The following is a 20308-nucleotide window of genomic DNA, read 5'->3' as shown; positions in this document are numbered from 1 at the left end:
ATTAAACCAATGACATGACTCCTGGTACCCGTGATCTCTGTGACTGCCAGTTTAATACAGGATCATTAGGATCCTGTATTAGGATCTGTGCCGGGCCCAGACTGGTTCAGTGACTTACCCAATGTCACAAAAGTATTAAGAGGATCTGTGCCGGGCCCAGTTCAGTGACTTACCCAATGTCACAAAAGTAGAGACAGAGCCAGGATCTGAACCCAGGTCCTCTGACAATGTCCAAGTCAAGTGCTTTTTTCACTGTGCTGCTGTGCACACCAGGTTCTGCCTCAATGCCACACTTTTCAGGAGTATCTATTTGCCTGGTTTCCTTCCAGGGCCCATGAGCACCCTGACTCCCCCTCCATGGTTTTGGCCTTCATGCCAAGCCCCATGAAGGTTTCCCAGCTCACCACCTGTAGCTCTGTCTGGAAGCAACACTTCCTTGGTTGAATGTGCTTGAATACTCCACCCCCACGCTTCTTTTCTTGCCATACCTTGGTGTTCTAGTACTAACTTCCTAGCCTGACTCAATTAATGCTATTTTCCCCTGGCAGAATATGTCAGCTCTACCTTTAGTGAAACCTACTAGACTCTTGACAGACAGATTATATATCCTTTACTACAGTAATAAGAAATATCTGAATCACAAACTCAAGGAGTCTCAAGTTATCTAGCCTAACCTAGTCATACCTGAAAAATAATATTCCTTATGGCAGCTTACAGAGAAGGAAATAAGCTATAGAATGTCCCTCTTTCTAAAGCCCCAGGACTTTTCTCAAATACCAGCAGGGCTATCACATCACTTCCAGCACTGTCGCCCTTCTACTTGACATTACCATGGATGTAAGGATCATAGATCTGAGCTGGAAGGAACTCTTGAGATGAAGAAGCTGAGGCCTATACAGGTTAATTGACTTGGCAAAGGCCACTTAAATTGTTCAGCAGCGGAGTCAATATTCAAACTGAGGTGCTTGGACATCAAATACAGTGCTTTTTCCACTTTTCCACATTAAAAAAGGGGCCCATGAGTGCCCACCATAAAGCAGCAGATAAATGTTTGACAGGGTCGCTTCTCTGCAGAGTGTGGTACTGACCACACTGACACTGATGCTAAAACTTTTTGTTGGGCTGAGGTTGGGGTTTTTGCTACTCTTTCCCGGCACTCAGGAAGGCTAACAGACAACAAAACTTAGTGTACCACTCTCAGAGTCTGTGGTTATATGTGTGGATATTCTATCTGACAACACAGATCACAGTGTCTCTTTGTCCCATGAGATGGTTATTGTGAATTGCTGTGGATTAAAAAAAAAAAAAATCAATCCCTCTGTAAACAAACTCCCTCCTGGTGATGAGCCTCTTCAGCTTTAGGCTGGTCCTCAGATAACAGAGAGTCTATTGCCAGGGCCTTACTAAGATGACTTTCTAGTTTGGTGGCACCTGCCAGAACTTACCTTCCTTTGGCATGGCTTTGGAGAATGCAAGGTGACATTCAGACAGTGATTAAGCATCTGAGCAGTGAGAACACAACACTGAATAGAAAATACACAGAAAGCTCTGATAGCAAACCACTGCTTTTGGGACCTCTTTCCCAGTGTTTGCTCAGCCCAGGGGTAGGTAGAAAGCACCCCTTGAAAATCTGGGCAGTCTGCCCACTCAGGGTGGCATGGTTTCCCTGAGATCTATTTTTCTTTTCCCTCCCCTGCCTTGGTCTCCTTTGGAGGATTACCTGAGATGGATGTAAGTATGGCTCTGGAGAGGCCAGGTTGGTCTGAACAGAGACACTTTTCTCCAATAGAATCTGTGGAAACCCCAGCTTTTCAAAAGTGTTTCTCTTCCAGTGCTTGTTTTCCTGCTGTGCCAAAGCCTCATCTTCGCTGAATGCACGCACTACGGGTCCAGGCATGGGGAGGGGCAGGGCTCCATCACTCTCATAGCCAGAACCATCTTTCTGGGAATCCCAGCTGCTACGCTGTTTCATATGGTAGTGTGCCTGCTGGGCCTCCCAGGCCAGCCGGGCCTGTGCCAAGAAGGGCTCAGGGAAGCCCCGCACCATGTCTGCCTCCAATGACTTGCTCTCTGTGCGACTCATCTGGGGGCGGCTAGGGCCCGACAAAGGTCGGTCTTCACTCCCAAGCTGCTCACTTAGGAGGTCCCGATCGCCTGAGCCATCAGTTGAAGAAGTGTTTGGGTCTTGTGACAGAGAAGGCTTCCTGCTTTTTCTCTTCCTAGTACCAGGGGAGTAGCCTGTTGAAGACATAGTATCCTGTTGGCTGGACCAGGACATGGAGTCCTCCCCATGAGGAAGCTGGGAAATGGGCTGTCCATGCCTGAAGTCAGACCCCTCCATGCTGCTGTAGTCTCCTGACTTAATCTCTAGGCGCTGATCCCTTACAAGGCAGGGGCTATGCTGTAGGGAGTAGGAGCCCCCAATGGGGTTGGGGGAGTACTTGTGGTGCAAGCCTGCTTTGAGCTTGGGGCTGGAGCCAGACTGTTCCACGTAGACCAGCTGCCGTACATACTCTTTGCCTGCAGGGCTATACTCCAGGCTCATGAAGCGGTCAGTACATTTCTGTTTGGTGAGCACCAGTTGCTGGTAGGGGGAGTTGGATGTCTGCTTGGGTGACTGCAGGAAGGGGTGGGGCTTACGGATGGGTGATTTCTGTGGGGAACCTGCCTTGTAGCTGCCACTTGCTTCATACTGCATATCAATGGGTGGCTCATCATAGATGGGGGCTTGGTATTCCATGGGGGGCTCCTCATAGAGGGGTGGCTCATAGGCATAGCGGGGTGAAGATGGCTGTGATTCACTTGAGTGCTTTCGGTGTTGGGATTGGAGAGGAGAGCAGAATGAGTCACGGTCCCCACGGCCCAGCAAAGGGGAGCAACTACCAACATGCTCAGCCCTCTTCAAGAAAGGTGATGGCTTCCTCTCAGGAAAGAAGACTGAGTTGTCAGGGTCTGGTGCAAAGGTTTGTAGGTTGGGGGACTGTTGACCACCTGAGGGCCTCCGGGAGCGGGGCCCTGGCTGGTTGTCTGTGGGGTAGTCATTCCCCTGGTGCATAAGGAAGCTTGGCTCCCTGTCTGTCACCTTGATGAGCATCCGTTCTTTGGTCCCCGTGTTCCAGCGCAAGGACGAGGTCCTAGGTAAGAGAAAGAGAAATACAGAGTTAGCTACTAGGGTAAATAAATAGGCAGACAGGTAAGTGACCAATCCATTGCTTCTCTTAACACCTATAACAATCAGCACTTGTTCTACCTTTGTACCCCCGTGTTTCCTTTTGTGAATAATAGCTGCAAATAGAACCCAAATGTAAACAATGAATAAGGCAACCTCCCCTTCCTCACCCCAATTTCATCCTTGGAACTCAAATATAAAACAATCTGCATTTATTTATTAGGTGCCTGCTATGTGTAATACACTATACTCAAGGATACAATCATGAAATAAGATAGAGTCTTTGCCTCCAAGGAGCTTACAACCTAATAGGGAGGCTAAGACAGGTGCACAAACACGTGGTAGCAGGCAGAATGTCAAAAAAGTCCAGATACGGTGCTCTGAGAAAGGTGTAGAGGGAAAGATCACTTGGTGAAGGCTCACCCAGCACAGCCTCTGCTCTCGGATTTACTCTGATCATCTTGCCATTGATTCTGCAGCTCCTTTCAGAGACATGCTCTAGAGAAGAGGAGCTGCCCTGGGGGTGGCACTCCAGCCCTGGGTCACGCTGTCCTCTGAACCCTTTATACCGAGTCACTTCAGATTACACCATCCCTTCTTACCATTCACCTGGCCTCAACAGGTGAGGCCTTCCCCACCTCTCTTTCCACCTCTTGCTCTAGAACAATAATAAAATCAAAGCTACCACTGCTTCTGGTAAATGTAAGTCAACTCAGCTCAGCCTCTCTATGACTTTCCAGATGAAAACATCCTTCCCTGACCACAACTCTCCTCTATGGATGGTCTTCCCATGTTAAAAAGCCAACTCCTGAAGAGGAAGGGCTGTCTCACTTTTGTGTTTGTATCCCCAGTGCTTAGCACAGTGCCTGTCACAGAATAAACACTTAACACATGCTTCATTCATTAATTCATCCTTCATTCATTCATCCAGGATGCCCTCTGTCTAGCTCTTTCCCCACAGGGTGATTACTTTTCCACATACAGAATTGATCTTTTCTGATGTTGACATCTGGACAGGGCTTCCTATGTGAACTACAGGTTCACTTAATTCTGTCAGCTGCAAAATCTGGATACAAAATCTTGACTCTTGGGCTGGAGGGGACAGAACACTGAGAGAGCTGAGGTGATGGTTTTCTAAGTCACTAGAGGCCTGCAGAGATCCTTTCTATTTGAGTTTGACACCCCTGCTCCATTCCAGTCTTGGGCTGAGGAGGAAGGGGGCAGGGGATGAGCATTTATTTAGACAGAGTCCATTCTGTACTAGGCCTTTATAAATATCTCACTGATCATGAGAGAGGAGAAGAGGGCAGGATGAGAACTTTTGTTAAATGTTTTGTTTCAGTTTTAGGAAACCAGTTCTAGGCTCCATTTTACATTTAACATTCTTATCAGGGACCACAGTTTCTCTGGGGACTAGTCTGTAACATGTTGGTACAGATAGCCTCAGACATGGATTCTGGATGACAAAAAGCCTTACACTCCCAGTCAGACAATGTAAATTTTGGATCTAAACTTGATTAGAGGCTTCCTCCTTAAAACAAAATTTCCATATGTGACAGAGAGAGCACTGTCTGAAATAGGAAAAACCAGCTTCCAAATTGGACCCCATTTTCTCCCCCTTTAAGCCTAAACCAGCTTGCAGAATATCAGTCAAAGCAGGTACCCTGCAAAGCCTGCTTCTGCCTGCCCTAAGGTTGAATTCCCTTTAACCTCCCAGGGCTAGAAGGGCCCTTTGAGATAGCCTGGCCGGTAACGGCACTGGCCTAGAAGTCAGTAGACCTGGCTCCACATCCTGGCTCTGTTAATAACTAGGTAATCTTGGGTAAGTCACAGCCTCCCTGGGCCTGCATTTCCTCAACTGCAAAATGAAGGCACTGAATTAGATGGTCTCTAATGCTCTTTGCCTCTAAATTTATGAAAAGGGATCACCTGGTCCTACTATACTATGGAAGAACTATTACAACAATACTGCTGGTGGTGTTTCAGCCTTCTTGCCCCCTACTCCCACACCTCACTCCGTGATTCAGTTATATCAACATCCTGACTATTCCCACAGGGAACAGTCTTTCTTCTGATTTTGACTGTTTTCACCGGCTGTTCCCCTGGACTACCTGGAATGTTTCCCTCCTCATCTGTACCTCTCAATTTCCCTTCATTTCTCAGCCAATGTTCTACCTTCTACAAGAAGTCATTTACAATTCTCTTTAATCTTAGTACCTTATCATTGAAACTACCCCTAATTTATCCTGTCTACATCTTGTTTGTACACAGTTGTTTTCATACTGTGTACTCCATTTGACTGGGAGCTCCTTGAGAACAGGGATTGAACTTTTGAGAAGGTGGGGGTTTCTTTGTATCACCAGAATTTAGCACAGTTTTGGTACACAGCAGGCACTAATACATTCTAGCTGACTGACTGACTGGCATAAAGGACATCATCAAAGACATGTAAGAACAGAAGATAAGGTAGGCCAGTCACTGAGTGAAAGTGAAAGTGAAAGATGGCAGATGGACAGATGTTATGTTGCACTGGTACCCCGAGATATTAAAAGAACCAAAGGGAAGGCCTCTAAAATGTTGGTTAAAGCCTCCTTAGAGGATTTATGGCAATAATTACACAAGAAGAGAACAAAGGACACAGAAATTGTGACCTGCAATGGTTTAAAGAGCAAGTGCACCAATGACATCAAAGATTCAAAAGATCATATAGATGTTAGTTCTAATTTCCCAGAAATTGGGGGGGGGGGCTCAAAGTAACTGTTAATGATAAACAGAGGCAATACATAGAATCACAGAACCTCAGAGCAAGAAGGCAAATCAGGGATCATCTAGTCCAATACATATCTGAGTAAGAAGGAGTCAGATTCACTTTGATGCCCTTGTCTCTAATGGCACCCAGGTTGGATCTTGGTTTCTGAACTACAGGTCACCTCAGAGAAGTTCCATTCTAGGAAATACACTATGAGAAAGTAGGGAGTTAAACAAGTACAGTGGTTTTGGAGTCTGACGATCTGGCCAATTCAAATTTCAGTTCACACTAGTTGTCTGACCTTGGGCGAATCCTTTTGCTTTTCTAGGACTTAGTTTCTTCACCTGTAAAATGAAGGGAGATGGATGTGGGCGAGCTCATGTTAAATGGTTCTTTCAAATCTAAATCACTCCTGGTCAGGGCTAAGACTGTCACAGTATTATTTACATCTCAGCCGGTCTATTTGCTTTAACATGGCTACTGCTGCTATTCTAAACTGTACCTTTGTGGAATTTTGAAGAGCAGATTCATTTCAATACCATTGGCTTCAAATGTGGCACAGTTCATGTCAAAGGCTACACAGGGGTAATGAACAAAAATGGTTTTCCTTGCCTTTGAACTAAATGCCTATTTTAGCTCTATTCTGATTGCAAAATTCTGTCGAAGATCCTCTTTTGAACCAGAGACAGGACAAAAAGATGACGTTTTTGCCTTGAGGAGCAGGTAGTTCCCGGAATCTGACAATGGTGGCCCCAGCTGCCTAAGAAGCAGGGGTTCTGCAGAAGTAGGCAGTTCCAGGATGAAGGTACAGGACATTTGAACCTGGAGCTATCTAAACTAGAGGCTTAGCAAGAAGAGAAGTAAGGGAAGGGGGCATCCTGGTCTGCAATCTATCCTGAATCTATGAAAGAGATCTGCCCCCTTATTTCTTTGCTATTCTCTGATGCAATTCCATGGATTACTGTACAAGTTAATTGCTTGATAAGACTGTGAATTCAATGAGGATAGATAGGACCTGAGTATTTGAAAGATTCTCACGTAAAAGAAAGCTTAGATTTGTTTTGCTTTCTGCCTCTATCCTCCCCTCTGAGATTACTTTCCATCTATTCTATCTTGTATGTACCTATTTTTATATATCTTATATATATTTTTGTCTCCCCCATTAGACTGTGAGCTCCTTGAGAACAGGGACTGTTTATGCCTTTCTTTGTATCCCCAGCACTTAGCACAGTGCCTGGCACAGAATAGGCATTTTAATAAACTCTTGTTTAATGACTTTAACTTCCATTTGTGCTAGAAATTTTCCTATTACCTCTTTTTTCTTATTTCAGGGACAGAGTCGGACCCGTTACATGAACCAGTTCTATCTCAGTCCAGGAATGGGCTATGTGAGGCACAACACAGGGGATCCTCCTTTCAGACTGGTAAGTAACAAAAACACAGTGGCTGTTCTTATTCAGAGTCCTGAGTGCAAAAAATGACCAGATTTTAGGACAGGTGATAGGGTGGAGGAGGAGGGGAAAAGGGAAGGAGAAAAAACAAATAGGGAAAGCCTTGTTTTCAGTTGCCATGGGAGATTCTGATCTTTCTTCCCAGTGAGCCAAGCTTGCCTCTGGGGCCCAGTGCTCATTTGTTGTTGTTCAGTTGTGTCTGACTCTTCGTGACCCCCATCTGGGATAGTCTTGGCAAAAATACTAGGATTGGTTTGCCATTTCTTTCTCCAGTTCATTTTATAGATGAGGAAACTGAGGCAAACATGGTTAAATGACTTGTCACACAGCTAGCAAATGTCTGAGGCCACATTTGAAGTCAGATTGCCAGATTGTGAGTCTTTCTGATTCCAGGCCCAGCTCTCTATCCACTGTACAACTTAGCTGCCCTCCAGTGCTTACTAGCCTTTTGCATTTTCCTATTCTTCTTAGCAGTAAGTACACTGCGGAACCAAAGAAGCACTTAATAAATATTTGCTAAAGTGAGTTGGATTGGAAAGTTAATGAGGTTAGCTTCCTATTCAAATACTTAAATGACTAATGAGTGTCACTGGTGTGGGTACCTCTTCCACCAATGCAACCCTTCCATACCTTAGTAGACTGTCTTCCACAAGTTGTATAGCCTAAAAGAATTATCACCTTAAGATTAATAATAATAATAGTTAATAGTTATATAATACTTACGTGCCAGGCATGGTGCTAAGTGCTTTAAAATTCTCTCAGATAACTCTCAGGAAGTATCAGGCTTATACATGAATGACAGTTATACAGTCTCTGTCACTGGTCTGATACTCAAAATCATTCAGTCTAAGAGGTCCTGCCAGAGCTTGTATTCCTCTGACAGAGCCCATGAGAATTCTGGGTTCTCCCAGGATTTAATTTTAATCTCCTCCCATCAAGATAAGGCATCTGAGTAGGAATTTAGTGAATGGAGTGACTTCTACTGGGAAAATACAGGTTCTTTTCATTGTCTTTTATAAGAATCTCTGAGTGAATACACTTTAGAATTAATAGTTTCTATAGTTGAGCTAAGTGGTGAAGTGGATTGAGTGCTGGGCCTGGAGTCAGGAAGACTCATCTTCCTGAGTTCATTCTGGCCTGAGACACTTACTAGCTGAATGACTCTGGGCAAGTCACTTAACTGTATTTGCTTCAGTTTCCTCACCTGTAAAATGAGCGAGAAGAAGAAATGGCAAACCACTCCAGTATCTTTGCCAAGAAAACTCCAAATGGGGTCACAAGGAAACGGAAAATGACTGAACAACAACCATAACCAAGATGAATGTATTGGTGGATAATCTCTATGGCGTTTCCATTCAAAGCATATTATAGAGTGAAGAAAAAAAAAAGCATAACCATACCCACAGTTCTAGTTACCTTAGATTCATCAGAGAGAACCTCAGGAGTTGCATTTTCAATATCAAACTAATAACTGATATTCTAGTGGCACATCTGCAGGCTAGCTATTTTATCTCTAATTGGAATTTGCAATGAAACAAAGTTTTTTCATGATTAATAATTCATACATAGGAATCATTATAATCTCAGCATAATCTGCCTCCACAATATTAACCTTCTGACCCTTTCCCATAAAAGGTCAAAAACACTGGCTTGGTTGTTTCTTCAACTGTTCATATCACCTAACTGACAGAAAGAAGACCACAGGGACATGCTCTTGATTACAGCAAGAAAACAAACAGCAGATGATTATTAATTGGTCTTCAATATAAGAGATGTGTGGAGCCTACCCAGCAGGTGTGTACTGGAGACATCTCTAACAGGCTTGGGCCTATTGTTAAAATTACAATGTAAGCATTTACACCTTGGAAATTGATAAATCCTACAAATCAGGGCTTGATTTATTGTGTTGTTGATTGTCTAGACTTAAGGAAGTGATGGAGAAAAATTATTAACATGTCAGGGGCACATACCCCCCCCCCCCCAAAAAGCCAATTGTTAAACATTTACTAGGACAGCTCTGTATATATTCCAGTTACTCTTGTGACCTTAAAGATGATCTTAGAGATGATCTAGCCAGAATCTTTTATTTTACAGATGAGACAATTGAGGCCTAAAGAGCTTAAATGACTTGTCAAGGTCACAGAGGGAGTAAAAGGTAGAGCTGGAATTCAAATCTAGGTCACCTGACTCCAAACAAATCCAGTGCACTTTCTGAAATGTTTCTCAGTTGACAAATGCCTTAGTTGAACAATGCCTTTAAATTAGCAGCTAGCTAAGGAATAAGAGGAGAAATTCCAAATGCTAATTTTCACAGAGCATAGGACGTGCTATTGCAGAACCATCATGATGTAGTGAAAAGAAGGCTCGATCTGGAGCTAGAGGACCTGGGTAGGAATCCCCATGCCACTCCCTCTTGTCTGTGCCTATAACATTTCCTCGAGAGCAGATTACTGGGAAACACGAGCTGTGTACAGGGTTATTTTTATACATCACAAGGTATGTGGCTTTGATCAAGCCACTTCACAGAGTGACAGAATTTGAGATATGGAAGGGACCTTGGGGGCTATCTACTCTACGATGACAAAGGAATTCTTCCTGTATGTCTTGCAAATGCTCATCCAGCATCTGTTTGAATACCTTCAAGGAGGGGAGCTAACATGGCATTCCACTTCTGAAAAGCTCTGTTAGGAAGTTTTGCTTGATCTCAAGCTTAAATCTGCCTCTTTTGTAACTTTTACCCATTCCTGTTATTTTCTCCCTCTGCAGCCAAACAGAACAACTCTAATCCCTTCTAGAAGTGATGCTTCAAATACTTGAAGGCAGGTCGCACTTTAGATTTCTCCACTCTAAATGGCTCCGCTTCCTTCAACAAATATTAATGTCATAGTCTCAAGGTCCCTCATCATCCTGGATGCTCTTGTGGATACTCTCAAACTTAGAGTACTCTCTGAAAGTTCTGAATCAGAAACTTCTGAAACATACTGGAGACAGAGCCCAGAGGATGGAGTTGCAGGAAGAGGTACACCAAGGTCCCTGCCTCCCAATCTCCTCCAAACAGATTTAGAAAATACACTCGACTGACTCCTGATGGGAAAATCCAAGAAAAAGTCACTGCGAGTCATTTTTCCAGCGCAGGTTGGCATACAAAGATAGGTTTGTGGACAACAGGGACTCCAGTGCAGGGAGAGGCTACAAACAGATGCCAACTGGAAGCTGTTTCATTCATTACCCAGAGTCACAGATTCAGGGTGGGATTGAAGAGGGAACCTGCACCCAAGGTGGGGTGTTCTGGTGTAAGGAATGGTTGTGGGCCACAGGCTGTGAGAGTGAAGCAAGGTCAGAAACAAGGAGCAGCAGGGAGGTTGGAACCCCAGAAGTGGGGTCTCAGGTCTAACTTCTGGTCCAGTCTGAAGCCTACAGAGGAGTAAATCCCAGATCAAATGAAAACTTATAATTCTGTCACTCTCAACCAGCAGAGCTTCCCAGCTGGTTGATGATAGCTGAGTCCAGCACCAATCTATTCTTTCTCAGAATTAAACCTATGTCAGAAACTTGTAGAGCTCAGACAAGGGAGGCAGCAATTAGATTCTGCCTAAATATGACATTTCAAGAAATATTAAAAGAAAACTGCCCAAGGAGCAGTTAGGTGGCACAGTAGATAGAGCACTGGCTCTAGAGTCAGGAGGACCTGAATTCAATTCCAGCCTCAGACTGTGCTTATTTGTGTGACAGCCATAGCTGTGTGACCACGGGAAAGTCATTTAACCCCGACTGCCTTAAAAAAACAAACAAAACAACTGCCTAGATCTCTTAGAACCAGAGAGCAGAGTAGAAACAGAAAGAATCCATAGATTACCTACTGAAAGAAACCAAAAATGAAAACTCCCAGGAACATGACAGCCAAAATCCAGAGCTTCCAGGTCAAAGTAAAAACACTACCAGCAGCCAGGAGGAAAGAATTCAAGGACCAAGGAGCCACGGTCAGGATTATACATGATTACAGTCACTATTATAAAGGAACAGAGAACTTGGAATATAATTTTCCAGAAGGCAAAGGATATAGTTTTACAATAAAAATTACCCAGAAAAACTGATGTAATCCTACAGGAGAAAAAAATGGATTTTAATGAAATAGCGAACTTCTAAGTATTTCTAATGAAATGAGCAGAGCTGCATAGAAATTGTGTAGTTTAAACATAGGTGTTAAGAGAAACATAAAAAGGCAAACATGAATGACCAATCATGAAGAACTACCCAAGGTTAAACTGCTTACATTCAAATATAAGGAGATTATACATGTGTTTCCCTCTGAATTCTATCATCATCAGGGGTCACAGAGTCTAATTATAAGACCACCTGACAGTGGTTCTGTTATGTCCTGATGATCTTAATAGAAAGAGAGGGGAAAAGAATATACTGAAGGGAGGGAGTGACGAAAGAAAGGAAGATGAGGAAAAATTATCTCACAAAATTTGGTTGTACAAGTGGTTATACAAACAAATAGGAAGGAGGGGAGCAGGTGACACCTGAACCTGATGATAGTGAATCTGAACTGGCCAAAGGAAGGAAAAAGACACATACACACATAGAGTCAGGTACAGAAGTACATTTCACTTCACAGGGAAAAAAGAGGGAAAGAGGAGAAGGGAGAAAAGGGGATTGCTGGGAAGGTAAATTAAGGGAAGGATTAGTCCTAAGCAAAACAAATTCTATGGAAATACAGAAATATTTATAGAAGCTCCTTTTGGGGGTGGCAAGAATTGCAAATGGAGGGAGTATCCATCAATTAATGGGAGCAGGTAGGTGGTACGGTGGATAGAGCACTGGGCTTGGAATGAGGAAGACTCACCTTTATGAGTTCAAATCCAGCCTCAGACACTTACTAGCTGTGTGGCCCTGGGCAAGTCACTTAACCCTGTTTGCCTCAGTTTTGCATCTGTAAAATGAGCTGGAGAAGGAAATGGCAAACCACTCTAGTATCTTTGACAAGAAAACCTCAAAATGGGGTCACAGCGTCAGACACAATTGAAATGATTGAACAACAACGAATCCATCAACTGACGAATGGTTGAACACGTCATGATATACAAATGTAACGGAATATTATTGTGCTGTAAGAAATAATAAAAGAGATAGTTTTAGAGAAACCTGGGAAGACTTGTATGAACTAATAAAAAATGAAGTGAACAGAATCAGAACAATTTATATAAAGACTTTGAATGACTTAGGAACTCTGAGCATTGTGATGAGTAACCATGATTGTAGAGAACTAGCGATGAAACATACTACTTACCTCTTAATACAGAGATGAAAGGCTCAAGAGTGCAGTATTTTATATACACACACACGTATACATTGCACATATTTTGGACAGGGCCAAGGGGGGAATTTATTTTGACTATACATGTTTGTAATTATGGATTTTGTTTTTCTTTAGTTCTCAATTGAGGTGGTATAGGAAGAAGAGAAGGTGTATTTTTGCTGATTGAAAAACATAAAATTTAATTAAAAAATTGAAATCAAAGAGCTCAGAACTGAGTGCAGTGTTTTAGATTTAGCTTAGTGAGGGTAAAGTACAGTGGAAATATTATCTATCCCCCTGATTCCTGGAAGCTACTCCCTTTTTAATTCATCCCAAGATTGTTTTATGTTACATTGAACTAGCCCTCCACCTCACTTAGTCATTTCTATTACATTTAGATTATCATTTCCACCTTCTCCCCACTGGAACTGCCTCTGGAACAACCCTGGGCTCTGACTGCTGAGCTATCACTTAATTTTGCCAAGATCCAGGCTTCTGCTTCACTTCTTAGCCACTGCCATGCTGCTGGATCCCTTGTTTCCCCCTAGCTTTCTAGTCTTGCTTTTATGTGCTATCTTATACTTTTCAATGTAAGTTCCTTAAGGGAAAGGACAATCTTGTTCCCTTATTTTTGACTCTCCAGCATTTGGTATAATGCCTGGAACATAGTAAGCACTTAATAAATGCTTCATCTACTGATTCATAGCTTTTTTGGCTGCCACTATCACACTGTTGATTCATACTGAGCCTGCAGACCACAAAACCCTAAAGATCCCTTTCAGAACTAATGTTTCATTCCTCCTCTACCTCATACCTTATAAAGATGTTTTTGTTTTTTGGACCTAAGTGTAAAACTTTATATTTATTCCTAATGGATTTCATCTTATTAGATTCAATCTGTTATGATATCTTTAGGATCCTGACTTCATCAACCCAGTTTGGTTATCTCTCTCAGCTCTGTGTCATCTTTATATCTGACCTCATCTACATCATTAATAAAATGGAAAAAATAAAATTAAAAAATGATTCAAAAACAGTACATGGCCAAGTATAGGTCTGTGGGCTACTCCACAGGAGTTGTCCTTCATTCTAAAAAAGGATCAATAACATCAAGAGAGTGATGTCTTGACTTACAATTGAATTGGATTTAAGTGAGACAGCAGCTGTGCAAAATCATCAGCCTCACTGTCTCCTCTAGAGTTATCAGAGTCCAGTGGCAAGCCACAGGTAAAGATGACTGGCACTGGCCCCGATACTTCATCAAAAACTTGGCTAAAATCTAAGCAAATGGCATTCCACACAGCTCCTAGAGGGGCTTCCCTTCCCCTCTTCAACTCCAACAATGAACAGCAAGAATAAAGGAGACAGTAGTGGGGTAAGTGAGGGGAGAGAAGCCATAGGCATTTCTCTTCCCCAACTAACCCTCTGTCCCACTGCCCAGTTCCCATTAAAGGCAAGACACCCACTGTCAGCTTGATAATGATCCCCACATCCTTACCTCTGTTGGAGATGTCCCAGAGCCCCACAATACTTTAACACTTGAACCTACTCTCCTCTTTGGCAGTGGACTATCTGCCTTGCCATTATTCCCCAAGGATTTTGCTGTGTATACGGCTACTTTCCCTGTCTAAGCACTTCTTAGCCTTTCAATCGTCATGAACTTAGCATGACCCCTCCTTGATGTGTTGTCTCTTCCAATAAGAATGTGAGTGCCTCATCAGCAGGGACTGTCTGAACCCAGTGGTTAGCACAGTGCTTTGAACCAAGTAAGATTATTAAATGTTTTCCCATTCTATTGTGTTTTCATTTACAAATTTAGTTACCCTGTTTGGAAAAAAAAAAAAAAAAGCACTTTTAGGACCTAAGGATGGAGTAGTTCATTTAGGTCAGGTGAGTTTATTAAGGGCTAACAGGTGTTCTCTTACTGTGGGTCATTTTTGTTGTCATTTCTAATGACCACTAAGGTCATTCTCTTTGGCAGAGAAAACAAACAAATTAAGACTTGAATAGTTCTACCTTCTCTATGCTGTCAGTTATCAACATCCCACTCACTATCAGCAAAGATCTTATCCTTTCTTTGATTCTTTTTCTCCCAATGGAGCCTTAAAAGTCTCTTTACTGGGGCAGCTAGGTGACACAGTGGATAGAACACCTGCCCTGGAGTCAGGAAGACCTGAGTTCAAACTCAGCTTCAGCTCCTTAATAATTTTGTGACCCTGGGCAAATCACTTAAGCCCAACTGCCTCCCTGCCTGCCCCATCCCCCAATTCTCCTTATTGTTGTCTGTAGGCTTCCTCACCAGCCTCAGTCCATTCTGAGCTCTAGCATTCCTAAAGCTATTTTTACAAAATCAGACAACACTCATATTTATTGTTATTTGGCTCTTGCTTCCATCTTCTGTAATTTCTTTTTATAAATTGAAGTTGGTCGATGAATTCCCTATGCAACCACATTGCTTTCTTTAGACAAATACTGTTTTTCCCTCTTAACTGGAATTGTTTTCCCCTATGTCTTCAGGATTTCACTTTGAGCAACTGACTTCCCCTGAAGCATTTTAGTCCATGGAATCCTGTCTATTTTCCCTCTGAAATCTGCTTTCCCAAAATCTAAGTTGTATGTTAGACTATGCCCAGATTTCATCTCCTTTTCTATCACAAATTCTAGGATGGAGTGGTTGCTTCCACTAAGGTTTTCATTCTTTCCATCCCAGCACCAGTTACTCCCTGTAAGTGAGAAGCAGATCCAGAGTAGGACTTCCCCTTATTGGTTCCTCCACCTTTGGAAGGATGAAATTAACACTAAGTCAAGTCAAGAAGTTATTAGGGGCTCTGCTTCTAGCTGACAGAAGGCTGCTCTCCCTATGAAATGTTTTTACACCTGCAAAATGGGGTTGGATTAGATGATTTCTAAGGTATCTACCATCCATCCTGTAACAAAGATTAGGTTATCATTCAAGAAACAGGCAAGTGAACTCAGCACCATACTATGTAGAAGCAAAGTCAAAAGCTTCACTACTTAACCTGCCATCAATAAGTCAAATTAAGTATAGATAAGGTAGTTTTTCTGTAGGATGTAATTAGTAGAGGATGACTTCTGATGACAAAAGGAAATTCACAAAAAAGAAAACACTTATTCCAACTACTTTTTCCTTCCCTCTCACTATTTTACACATTATGAGGGAAAGAAATTCTGGTGCTGCTGACACAGAGCCCAACATTCTAAGATAATACTGTAATAATAGTAACAACAACTTGTATTCATATAGCATTTTAAAGTTTACAAAATAATTTAACATACGTTATAACTCATTAGCTCCTCACCATAACCCTATGACCTCACAAAGTGCTATTATGACCCCCTTTTTACAGCTCAGAAAACCATGGCTCACTGAGGTTATGTGACTTGCTCAGAATTACACAGTTAGTTAAGTATGCTGGGACTTCCCTTAGTTCAAGTTCAGTGCTCCATCCACTATACTACGATGATTCTATCTTTAGGGTCCATTCCAGGGAGAGAGATGCCTTTGGACTGGGTGGAGCATTTCTTTCCAAGGCCATCAGAAATATCACATAATAACAACTACCTTACATTTAAACTCTACAAAATACTTTATGCTCATTGCCCAGTGAGATGGGGAGTAGAGGTATCACTACCTTCATCCAATAAATGAAGATATTTACATTGTTGAAGATTAGGTTCCCCAAGATCCACAATTCACTGTGAGGTTGAGGATGTGAGTCTAAGTATCTTGGCCTCAAGCACAGAAGGCTTTTCTAGGCATTATTACTGTGTTTTCGGAACTGAAATACGGGAGATTTTCTTTTCTTCTTTTTCTCAAAATCCAAAGTATTCCATTACTTCACACACAGGGTATGAATCAGGTTCCAGTAAGCCCAGGATTCTGTCTCTAATAAGGGCACCAAGGGAGCAGTTTGGAAGATGTGACTGCTGTCTTCCCTGATTTAAGCTCAAAAGGTCAGCAGATGTAAACAGGGTATGACCATGTCCACCTAAATAGTAGAAGCCACAATGAAGGCCCAGCTATATACACTGGATCTGTGTGATGGTGTCTATGATATCCTGAGCTAACACTAGGCTATAACTGGTGAGGTGGAAGCCATGAGTACCTGGGCTTAAATTCTTGGCTCTGCTAGTTTACCAACTGAGGAGTGATGCTTTGAAAGTGATATCACCTCCCTGGGCCTCAGTTTTTCCTTCCTCTACAAAAAAGAGAAGTTTAGGTTAGATATTCCCCTAAGATCCCTTTTATCTCTAAACTATATGATTTTATGATCAGATTTGGACTTTGCTTTGTACTGTATCCACAAGTGACAAGGATATGAACACTAAATAAAAACGTCTAGATGACTGTGACCTATGATAATTTACCCTCTGCTGATTGCTGGCCCTGCTGTGAAGCCAGGCATTTTTTTTTTTGAAGTTTTTACTCTGATGTTTATGATGTTTATGCTCTGATGAAAAATTATCTTCATGGATAAACATCATCCATAGTGCCTTCTATTCCTTCTTTTTGCCAGCAATGACATTTGCCTCTGTAGTACCCCTAACTTTCTTCATTCTGTTCTTGTGTTCCTTTCACTGTTTTCTTGATGTCTTTTTCTTCTCATATAGGCCATGCCTTGCAAGTGTGCGCTTTGGTTCATTTTTCTTTACTTAGTCAAGTGAATCATGCCAAAGCCTGTTGTTTTGCCACCACCAAAATGGGTTCTGAATCCAAAGACAAAAATGACGTCTGGAGTTGTCTTGTACATCTTGGCCAGTTTTTCTTGAATTTCAGTCTTGGATACTGTGGCCTTTCCCGGATGAAGGACATCTATAACCATCTGTTTAGTGTGAAGAAGTCTGTTTGTCATGAACTTCCTGGTTCTGATGGTTACAGTGTCATTCGTGGTGATGGCCGGTTCCTCAAGCAGCAGGAAAGGGAAAGGGAAGCCAGGCATTTCTATGAAATAATTGGTGATACCTTTCCAATCAGAATACTCTACTATGTGCTGTGAACCAGTAGCTAGCTGCCTGTCCTTTTCACTTCTTCTCTTTTTTCAATGTCCTCTTGACTTGCTGTTCCGAGGGACCTGGATCCTTTTAAAAAATTTTTCTTTTTTTATTATGGGGCCCTAAAATCCTTAGATCTCTATCTGCAGTGACCAACAAAGTACAGTTGCAGCATCTACTTCTGTTAAACTGAACATTTTCTGTCCAACTAGATATCCATGAGCCTAGTGATAAACTTCCTGCTCCCCTCCTAATCAGCTTTCCTCTTCATAGTAATGCCCCTACATTCAATGGATAAGAACAAAGGAGGCTCTGAACCCACAGGGACTCCCGGAAGTGGGTGGTGAAAATGTTGGCCCCTGACAGTTAACTCTCTTCTGCTGGCAGAAAACCACTACACGGAAGCCTGTGGGAGTCCATCTCAATCATCAGTGGCTGGATATGCCAACAAAAACAGCAAAACCCAGGGGCTGCTACCAGGATGCCAACTACCAATTTGACAGCTCACTCAAAGAAAGACTTATTTTTGCTAGTTGAGCAACAGTTGGTCTGTCTTGGATTTGGGGAAATCAGTTTTCTCCTTGATGTTTCCTTAAGGGTGTGGATGCTTTTCTTAGCAAAATTCAATTGACCAAAACTTTGATGAGTTTTGCTGTTTTACAGCATAAAAGCAATATATGTGTGCTGGGTATGATACAAAGCTTAGCTAAAATTGGCCCCTCCCTTTCCATATTTATTATCTTACCCCTAAAGGATGAGAATGGAGGAGTGATGTGGGGGTGGGGCTCAGAGAAAGACAAAGATACACTTCAGGTGTTTATTTGTACAATGTGGCCAGCTGAGACTTTTCAGAATCATTCTGTCACTGAATTTCTCTCCATTTCCAATAAAATTGGGAAGCAAGGGGTCAATTTAGTATCTTCCACGTTCCTGGCACTTAATATCTAATTGTAAATGCATATTCATGCTGGGTGGAAGCTACTGCTAAACTGGATACTGCCACATCAACCTGACCAAGATGTTGAAAAGAAAAACCCTAAAAAGCAAATAAGTGGCTAAATCCAGGTCTAATCTCCAAAGGTTCAGTACTTGGAGAAAAGCTACAGGTGTGAGGTATTGGAGAGGGTAGTCCTACTGGATTTGTAGAGGGCCAGTTTGAGTTCTAGGACAAGCAGGTCCGAAGGCTTCAGTCTGAGTATAGTGAGGCAAAATTAGACAGAGCTCTCCATTTACCTCCCTGATCAGGACATGCCTTACAGAAGCCAATGAAGCTAAAAAAGAAGTTCTAGAATTTTTGGCAAAGGAAGAGCACCAAAGCCTATGGATATCTGGAGAAGTGAACTATGGGGAGTCTTGAAGAATGGAACAATCAGTCCCACTCTTTCTTGGGAACTTCATTAGCTTATATGGGTTTTATTGTTATCTTTTCACAAATGATTTCCAGATCTATAGAGGCAGCTTGGTCTCTCTCCTGAGTTCCAGTCCCACATGACCAACTGTCTATGAGATATTTACAAATGGATGTCCCCTGGCATCTCAAATTCAATATGTCCAAAGCAGAAATCATTCTTTCCCCCAAAATCCATCTCCATTCCTAACATTCTTATTTCTGTCAAGAGCAACACTATTGTTTATTTTTTTCCAAAATACGTTTATTTTTTGTTATTCTGAACTTGACAAACACCAACATGACATTCCTATATATAAATAGAAAAGGACTGCATATGAAACCATGAATCCCTGCTAAGTCCAACTTGTTTCCCTTATAAAGTATGTAATATATTCAACAACTTAGTTTCAAAGTTGTTCTACTTAGCTGTATCTCCCTCTAAACGTTCTTCTGTTCTTTGCTGTGCATTCTTTTAAATGTTTCATTGATGCTTTTTTCTTTCTTTCTTTTTTTTTTCAAATGGAATCACTATCACTATCCCCTTTCCCTCCAAATTCCCACCCCCTATGGAAAAAAAATTCTTTCTTTTAATAAGCAAGCATATTCAAGCAAAAACATGTTTGAAAATGGATGCTTCATTTTTGCATCTCTCGTCTATCACATCTCTATCAGGAAGGGAAAGCATGCTTCATCATTAATTCTCTAACATTACAGTTAATCACTGCATTAGTCAGAGTTCTCAAGCCTTTCAAAGTTTTTGTTTTGTTTTGTTTTTGTTTTTTTACAATGTTGTAGTCATTGCATAAATTGTTCTTCTGGTTTTGCTCAAATGGCTTTCCAGAATGGCTGGACCAATTCTTGGCTCCAATAATACATAAATAAAGAGCAAAAACATTCTTCTAGTAATCCAGGCTGACAGCCTTAGAGTCATCTTTAATTCCACATTTTCATTCACCTCACACATCAATCAGTTGCCAATTTTGTTGATTTTACCATCACAACAATTCTCACATCTGTCCCCTTCTTTTCATTCCAAAAACTACCACTTTATCTAAGCCCTAATCACCTTTCAACTGTACTATTACAACAGTCGGTCAACTGGTCCTCCTGCCTCACATTTCTCCCTTCTCCAATCCATTTTACACATAGCTATCAAAATGACTTTCCTGAAATACAGGTCTGTCAAATATGCAGCCACTACACATACAGTCCATTACACTCCAAAGCATAGCTT

At 42.0% G+C, this 20308-nt stretch overlaps 1 protein-coding gene across 1 annotated transcript in view; it reads right to left on the bottom strand.

The window, feature by feature from the left end:
- ARHGAP39 (Rho GTPase activating protein 39) overlaps nucleotides 1-20308 on the bottom strand; it is a 362112-nt gene that overhangs the window by 82579 nt on the left and 259225 nt on the right. The window contains exon 6 of the mRNA XM_027859887.1: nucleotides 1721-3134. Within this exon, the coding sequence (XP_027715688.1) occupies nucleotides 1721-3134 (1414 nt within the window). The remainder of the gene's footprint in view (nucleotides 1-1720; nucleotides 3135-20308) is intronic.

This window comes from Vombatus ursinus, unplaced genomic scaffold (assembly GCF_900497805.2).
Source record: "Vombatus ursinus unplaced genomic scaffold, bare-nosed wombat genome assembly UNPS02014173.1, whole genome shotgun sequence".
NCBI lineage: Eukaryota > Metazoa > Chordata > Mammalia > Diprotodontia > Vombatidae > Vombatus > Vombatus ursinus.
This window is presented reverse-complemented; position numbering and strand designations above follow the sequence as displayed.